Source organism: Carcharhinus amblyrhynchos, chromosome 21 (genome assembly GCF_965287045.1).
Source record: "Carcharhinus amblyrhynchos chromosome 21, sCarAmb.v2.hapA, whole genome shotgun sequence".
NCBI lineage: Eukaryota > Metazoa > Chordata > Chondrichthyes > Carcharhiniformes > Carcharhinidae > Carcharhinus > Carcharhinus amblyrhynchos.
Window position 1 is genome coordinate 42,818,002 of NC_137344.1, and position 9,018 is coordinate 42,827,019.

At 42.1% G+C, this 9,018-nt stretch overlaps 1 protein-coding gene across 2 annotated transcripts in view; it reads right to left on the reverse strand.

The window, feature by feature from the left end:
- Positions 1 to 7,347, reverse strand: part of glp2r (glucagon-like peptide 2 receptor) — a 79,141-nt gene extending 71,794 nt beyond the window's left edge. For both annotated transcript variants that reach the window (XM_080209222.1, XM_080209221.1), the window contains exon 1: positions 6,986 to 7,347. In XM_080209222.1, coding sequence (XP_080065348.1) covers positions 6,986 to 7,078 — 93 coding nt within the window. In that variant the 5' untranslated portion in view covers positions 7,079 to 7,347. The remainder of the gene's footprint in view (positions 1 to 6,985) is intronic.
- Positions 7,348 to 9,018: the final 1,671 nt, after the last annotated feature.

Here is a 9,018-nt window from a genome sequence, read left to right on the forward strand (position 1 = left end):
ACATTTAAGCCTTCACATCTGCTCCTTACTTGACTTTCCTGCACTATTAATGCATAAATATTGGTGAGTGCCATTAGCGTCATAGTCAATTAGACAGTAAATCTGTCCTAATTACTTTCAATTTTATGCCACAGGAATATTTCAGTAAGTAGGTAAATATTTAAAATTTGTTTTTTGCCTGGTAACAATTCAGATAAAATCCAAATTGAGTAAAAATGTATTTTACTGTATTTACCTGGGTCACATGAAAATACAGGAATCCTTATAATCTGCTTACACAACCTTAATTACCAATCATTAATGTATTGAATTAATTACAAGCTGCAATCTTTTCCACCACTGTTCTAAAGACCTTTTCGTTTTCAAACTGACCTAACATTTTTAAAGTGGAATTTTGTGCAAATTCTCAGACGTAGCACTAGGAAGCTAATAACATTTACTTCAGAGAATTGGTGGACTTTGTTTAATGGATGCAATGCTGCAATCCTCAAAATGATCAGCAGAGTTCACAGGGTAAATACAAAAGAGGGAGCTTGCTTCACCCATCATAACGCAGCGATGCGCCATAAAAAACGGGGACATTTCTCTTGCTCTTCGCATCACACTAGGTTCTTGAATACCCCCACTCCTCTGTCTGGGACTCCAGTTCAGATGATACAGTTTTGCTGGAACTCCACGACTTCGCCTGCCGCGGAAACAGTGGGGGCGAGGCTCCGACAACGGGAATTTCTGTTGACCTCTGGCGGGAATTTCCAGTCTGGCTCGAAGGAGGCTGTAAAATTCCTATCCAACTTTCTTCTTCCTAACAAGTCTAAATTTGGGCTTCATTGGTTCCAACCTCTGCCTGCGTCCTTGCGGTTTTACTTTACCTCAAAATACTCCAGCAGATTTACCTTGACTTTCTTGTTTAGTCTCCCCTCTGCCACCTTCCACCAAAGCTAAGTGGTCTGGATTTTTCTCATTTATCCTTGTAGCTCAGATCTGTAAGGCTGGTCACAAGCTTTATCAAACTTCTATGACACACTTCAATTTCAAGTGCGCCAGGTTCCATCGGGTAAAAATAAAACTTGCATTTCATGTTTTTCACAACCTTAGTAGGTCTCAATATGGCTTACTTTACTATCTATGAAGTACATTCGAAATGTCACCACGAATGTCATTTATAGGAAACAGAGCAGCCAGTTTGCACACACTGAGATACTACAGTCTGAGGATTCAGGGTAGTCATGATGTGGAGGTGCCGGCGTTGGACTGGGGTAAACACAGTAAGAAGTCTCACAACACCAGGTTAAAGTCCAACAGGTTTATTTGGTAGCAAAAACCACTAGCTTTCAGGCCTCTGACTCTTTGTCAGATGAATGGAAAGTTCTTAAACTCGCACCTCACCTGACGAAGGGTCAGAGGCCTGAGAGCTAGTGCTTTTGCTACCAAATAAACCTGTTGGATTTTAACCTGATGTTGTGAGATTTCTTACTGGATTCAGGGTAGACCATTTAGGACGGAGATGAGGAAATGTTTCTTCACCTAAAGGGTGGTGAGCCTGTGGAATTCATTACTACGGGAAGCAGTTGATGCTAAAATATCGAATGTATTCAAATGGCAGCTAGATATTGCACTTGGGGCGAACGGGATCAAAGGTTCTGGGGAGAAAGCAGAACTAGGCTATTGAGTTGGATTATCAGCCATGATTGTCAGAAAGGACAGTAGGACTAGGGGGCACAGCCTCAAGATAAAGGGGGGGCGGTTTAGAACGGAGTTGAGGAGGAACTTCTTCACTCAAAGGGTGGTGAATCGCTGGAATTCTCTGCCCGTTGAAGTGGTGGAGGCTGCCTCGCTAAATATATTTAAGACGCAGGTTGATGGGTTTTTGATAAGCGAGGGGATTAAAGGTTATGGGGAGAGGGCGGGAATGTGGAACTGAGCCACGACAGATCAGCCATGATCTTATTGAATGGCGGGGCAGGCTCGAAGGGCTAGATGGCCTACTCCTGCTCCTAGTTCTTATGTTCTTATGAATGGCAGAGCAGGCTCGAAGGGCTGAATGGCCTTCTCCTGTTCCCATCTTCTGTGTTTCTATGTTTACAAATGGCAATGAGATAATCGTCTGAAACTCTGTTTTGGTGATGTTGGTTGAGGGAAAAATATGGACTAGGAGAATGGGAACTTCCCTACACTTTCAAAAATCAGCATGGAATCATTGACATTAAAACAAGTGGCCTCAGTTTAATTCAGTCTTGCTCGAAAGGTGGAACCTCCAACTGCTCAGCTCTGCCTGGACGCTGCAGTGATTCATCATCCAAAATCACGCGCTTGAAGAGAGAGTGAGACCAAGATTAAGAGACCAAGAGTGAGAGAGAGTCAATGCCAAGGATTGATCGATGAACTCAGCCATAATAGTTTGCCATTATCCCTTCTGTTTCTTGGCTGAAACTCAATCCAGCCACAGAAGGTGACAACGTGCAAATGACCACTCAATTTGCAAGCTTTTGAACGGACACTGTCCACAGCACAGAGCCAGTTTACAGGAAACATGGGCAGTTTATGAGGGGGGTCAGTTCCAAATCATTGCCCAAACTAAACAATTTCCAATCACATTATTGTTTTTAACCTGCACGGGGTCACATCAGTTCAAATGCTCTCTCTGAGTATTCCGCATAACCACAGCTTATAATAACAAAGACTTTCAACTATCTCACAGAATCATACAACACAGATGGAGACCGTACAGCCTATCATACCCAGGCTGGCTCTCTGATAGAAATATCCAATTAGCCCCACTTTCCCCATCGACCCGTAAACCATTCCTTTTCATGTTTTTATACAATTCCCTTTGGAAAGTTACTCTGAAATCTGCTTACTTTCACATGGTGCATCCAAGCTCATAGCAACTCATTGTATCAAGAAAATGTTTTCTCATCTCTCCCTCCCCTCCAATTTTTTATCAGTTACCTTAAACCTGAACCCTCAAGATAATGCTGCAGTAGACAGTTTCTCCCCATTTACACCTTCAAGTTCCTCCTAATTTTCTACACCTTTCTTAAATCTTCCCTTACACTCTCCTGCTGTCAAAAGAACAGTAAGAAGTCTCACAACACCAGGATAAAATCCAGCAGATTTATTTGCAATCACGAGCTTTTGGAGCGCTGCCCTTTCATCAGGTGAGTACTAATACCAGGCTACTCACCTGATGAAGGAGCAACGCTCCGAAAGCTTGTGATTCCAAATAAACCTGTTGAACTTTAACCTGGCGTTGTGAGACTTCTTACTGTGCGTACCCCAGTCCAATGCCGGCATCTCCACATCAAGGTTCAGAAGGACAATTTCAGATGTAAAAAAATGGCAGGATTTTTGCCTTCCCGCCTGCCACAGAAATCATAGCGGGCAGAGCACAGACCGTGAGAAGGTCAATCCCGGTTGGGATTTTCTGGATTTGGGGCTCGTGTGGCTGGAAATCCCATCCCATATGAGAAATCATTTTCAGTATTTCACCTTCTAAACCCATGACTGCTAGCATTTAGAACAGGGGTCTCCAAACTACGGCATGCGGGCCACATCCAGCCCACAGCGGGCCACATCCAGATCGGAGTTTGGAGAACATTGATCTAGAAAGACAAGAGCAGCAGGTACCTGGGAACACCTCCACCTTGAAGACCACCCACCCCCCCTCCCAAGTCGCTCACTATCCTGACTTGGAAATATATAGTCAATCCTTCACTGTCACTGGGTCAAAATACTGGAATTCCTTCCCTAACAGCGCGTTAGGTGTACCTATGGGTCAGAAACTGCAGCGGTTCAGGGAGGCAGCTCACCACCACCTTCTGAAGGGCAACTAGAGATGGGCAATAAATGCTGACCCAGCCAGCGATTTCCCCCTCCCCCCCGTGAAATGAATCTTGGAAAATTCTGGGAAAATACAGTGTGATGTGGATCTGAGTTCAAATGGTGAAATGGCAAATGGAATGATACCAAGAGTCCTAGTAGTAACATCTGGTGTACAGGCTGAGTAATGCGATCAGCAAACAGCAGTTACCGGTGCAGTACTTGACACTTTCTGTTTGAAAATACAAACTCGGAGCTCTCCCTGTTGCCACAAAGCAAATAACAGAGAGGTAAGCGAGTGTTTTGTTTTTAATTCCAATCAGGGGCTATCTGATTCATGAACCGAAAAGTAACCAGAATCCCTCTACCAAGCTCCCAGATTTTCTGACATGACGCAAAGAAATGTGGAATGTTGACAATTCCATAAAGGATGCCAGAGGCAAATGAGAAACAATACAGAGCAATCAAAAAATGTGGCTGAAGCTGAAAGGTTTTGATTCAATTTATTATTGTCACGTATTGTTTACTTCACACTATACAGACAAAGCACACCATTCATAGAGTACATAGGGGAGAAGGAAAGCAGAGGGTCCAGAATGCAGTTTTACAGTCATAGGTAGGGGGTAGAGAAAGAGCAATGTAATATAAGGTGAGGAGGAAATTGGTGGAAAGGAGTTTTACACAAAAAAAAACAGGTGAATTGTGGTGTGGGATATTTTAGTTACTCAAGAAAATGATTATTACAACAAAATTACTTATAATCGTCAATTACATTTAATAAAGCAATGAATTTAATGAGGGGAGAGAGACAGAGTGAGGGATGATGGAAAGAAGAATAAAGACAAGGAAGAAAGCACAAGACTATGAAAGAAAGAGACAAAGTGCAAATGAAAGAAAAAGATGTTAAAAAAAAAGATAGAGAAGATCATTTTATTTTTCTTTGAAGCTTAAGTTTATTTATTAGTGTCATAAGTTGCGTCGCTTATATTAACACTGCAATGAAGTTACTGTGAAAATCCCCTCGTCGCCATACTCCGGCGCCTATTCAGGCGCATTGAGGGAGAATTTAGCATGGGAAATGCACCTAATTAGCATGTCTTTCAGACTGTGGGAGGAAAGCCCATGCAGACCCGGGGAGAACGTGCAGACTCCGCACAGGCAGTGACCCAAGCCAGAAATGAACCCAGGTCCCTGGTGCTGTGAGGCAGTAGTGGTAACCACCATGCCACCCACCTAACACTTATTATTGCCTTGACTAGTTGTTGCATCAGGAAAGAGTGAGGGAGCAGAGCCACATACTCCACATCAGTTGTCATTGCTAAGTTGCTGAATAAGACATGAGGGTAAGTGTTGACTCAGTGTGAGCGTATAACACGGGAGACAACTAATAGGCATCTTTTCTTTCCAATTGACTCCACTGGAAATAAAAATCGAGAGAGATGTGAAGCGGGTGGCGACTTGCTCTGGCTCATTTCGTATACACAGTAAGAGGTCCCACAACACCAGGTGAAAGTCCAACAGGTTTATTCGATAGTAAATGCCACAAGCTTTTGGAATGCTGTTCCTTAGTCAGGTGACGAAGGAACTCAGCTGATGAAGGAACAGCATTCCGAAAGCTTGTGGCCGTTTACTATCAAATAAACCTGTTGGACTTTAACCTGGGTGTTGTGAGACTTCTTACTACGTTTACCCCAGTATAACGCCGGCTCCTCCACATCATTTCGTGCAGTCAACATAATCGACAACTTCCCCGTAAAGTTTCTGATCAATGATTACAGTTACTTCAAGCCTGTCAGCTGTGTAACTACTGAATCAATAAGAAAAACTGAATTAACTTGTGGTTCAACTTCTCAACAAAAAGACATCTAGAAATAACTGAGGCTCAAACAGCAATAACAATCTCATCTCATATAAGAAGCAATTTTTTTAAAAATGGAAGTTAATATGGTTGAATGATTTACATATATATATATTTAAATCAGTTAAGAATACCAGTCAACATCCTCTTAAACAATTTAAATGTTTCTCACTGGATGCAATATTTGATTTATGCAAGGTCCGTTGATTACTAATATTTAAACAGAAATTGTTTTGCTTGTAACTCGTTGTTCTAAATGTTTGTCCACTTAGGTTTATTTTCTGTCTGTCTGCAGAACGGTGAAGAATGCAAGCTGTCAGTCATCTAGAACCGCCTGTTGGTGTGGTTTGTGTATCTAACTCACTGCTGATCAATTGACTTTCTTTGAAATTAAGATTCGCAAACGCTGGCTGCATTCAACACTGTGAAATTTATCTTCAAGTCGCTGAACTCTCAGTGGAAGTGACGGGTATGCTGAAACAGGCTCCTCATATAGTGGAAATATTACCTACATTGACCAGTATCAAACGTTCAAATCAGCAATGCATCTTAGCAATGAGGGCTTTTTAAGCTTGTTCCACTGACCTCAATGCTCCTTACTCCCAGAACGGTGGTGTCGTGGTTATATTATGAGAACAATAATCCTGGACTAATAGAGCTCAAATTCCAGCATAAACCGGAATGGTTAAGCACAGACTTCCTTTCTTAATATCAACTCTTTGCTAAAGAGGAGAGAATAGTTTTCGAAAATAAATATTCAATTGTCCAGATACCTCTGTTGGTTTAACCACCAGGAAGGTCTAGGGTTCAATAGCTGCGATCTCTTCCTCCTCATTTCTTAAGTTCTTGTCAGACCAGTGACTTAGCACAAAGTGGGAAACACAGGAGCTTTATAAATTCACTTGTGCCCAAAACTAGACGGTTTGAAATACAATGCTCATAATGGGACATTTCAGGGAACACATTTTAAAATAAAAACTTTTGGGTTTTACTTATTTTCTTCGCTGTACTGTTTTTAGCGCTCCAATTAAATTCCCCGTGCTATTTCCTTTTACACAAATGTTTGTCTATTTAACGAGATTAAGGACTTAGTTACAAAGTGTAGATGAGAACTTAATGCAAATATGCCAGCAGAAAACAAAGCACAGAGAATGTTACAACTTTGTGTTAGAGAGAAAACATTTGCTGGAACTTATTCTGTTTCAAACTGACAAATAAATATAATTTAAAAAAACAAGGTTAAACTATCCACTGTTGTTTTTTTGGTGTGGATTTGTTTGTACAAAGCTCCTTCTCAGATATACTCACTTGCATTACTTGTAGCAACGTTGCTAAGAGTAAACGATGCAGCCACTGGGTTGAATTTAGTCCCTCATCCGTGTTTCCACTGAAGAGTTTCATTGCAGCTTGCTTCCGTACAAACTGTCAGCAAAGTTGTCGAAGAACATGTAATTCTCTCCCCAGCCCTAAACTTTCCCCCAGCTACTGTCTTCTCCAGTCATTCAGCTAACAGCAGCTCTCATCAGATTCTTTCGATCAATCGAACGCTTCAAGATCTTCAACCTCTAATGTCACGATTTAATTGACCTTTTTTTTTTAAGAGCTTCACATCCAATCCAGCTTCAAAGTTAATGTTGCGGGAGATATTCCCCCCTGAGAGAAAAGTCCAGCCTCTGCTTCTGCAGTGTGTGAGGCTTCCAGCAATTGCTTTCCGTATCATACTCTCCACCCAATTCCTAAACTTCTCTCTACCAATCAGAGCCAAATAAAAGCAGGCAGTTACCATAGGAACATACCTACACAACCACACTTGATTGGAAGGGACAATCTCCGACACTCATGATGTACTGATCGATGAGTACAAGGTGTTGAATTTGTTCATCTTAGAGTAAAAAACTTAGAGATTTTATTTAATATTAAGTTTATTTATTAGCCACAAGTAGGCTTACAATAACACTGCAGCGAACTTACTGTGAAAATCCCCTAGTCACCACATCGGTTTGGGTGCACTGAGGGAGAATTTAGCATCTAATCATAGGACTGTAGATTCCAAGAGCACAGAAGGAGGCCACTCAGCCCATCAAGCCTGCACTGACTCTCTGACAGAGCATCTTTCTCAGGCCCACCCAACTCTGTTACTCCACGCATTTACCATAGTTAATCCCCCTGATCTACACATCTTTGGACACTAAGGGGCAATTAAGCATGGCCAGTCCACCTAATCTGCACATTTTTGGAGTGTGGGTGGAAACCTGAGTATTCAGAGGAATCCCAGTCAGACACAGGGAGAATGTGCAATCTCCACACAGACTGCCAACCAAAGCCAAAATTGAACATGGGTCCCTGGCGCTGTGAGACAGCAGTGCTAACCACTGTGTCACCATGCCACCCTAGCTGGTAAATTGATAGTCTGATCATCTTCCTCATTGGAAGAAAGCTACCTCCTGAACTTCCCCATCATTTTCTTATTAAAAACCATGTATCACGATACAATTGTGTCTCATCTTAGAGAAAGGAAGAAGCTGCTCTTTTATATGGACTCCTCGTCACCTAGTGCATTCCAATATGCAGCATGGTCAATAAAGTGTTTTTTTGCAGGACAGTTGCTGATGTAAGATAGAGAAACACAACAGCTAATGTGTGCACAGAAAGCTCCCACAAACTGCAACCAGATAACTCAGCAGAAAATCTGTTTTTAGTCAGCAATGTCTGCAGAGGTATTGATGGGTCTTGATAATGACTGCAGCGATTGTGTTAACAAAAATGGACACCCTCCATTCAATGAGCTCAAACTACTGATCATAGTGCTTATTGCAACTTGACATTTTAACATCAAAAAGTTCATATTTCAATCAGACTGTAAAACTATTTGTGCTTCACAAGACCATATTGGGAATGTGTCAATCATATATGGGTAGCAAGGCAGCACAGTGGTTAGCACTGTTGCCTCCCAGCGCCAGGGAGCTGGGTTCAATTTTGGCCTCAGGTGCTGTCTGTGTGGAGTTGCACGTTCCTCCCATGTCTGCATGGGTTTCCTTCGGGTGCTCCGGTTTCCTTCTAGAGTCTAAAGACGTACGGATTAGGTTGATTGACCATACTACATTATCTCTCAGTGTCGGGGGATTAACAGAATAAATACAAGGGTTATGGGGATAGGTTCTGGATGGTATTGTGGTCAGTGCACACTCGATGGGCTTTTTTCTGCACTGTAGGAATTCTATGCACTCTGTGATGCTAGGTCCCATCACATGTTGCACTGCCCAGATCACACCCTTTCTGAGATGGAAAGTCGGATGAGATAGGATAGCCCAAATTTGCAGGAAATTATCTTTGAGCAGAGT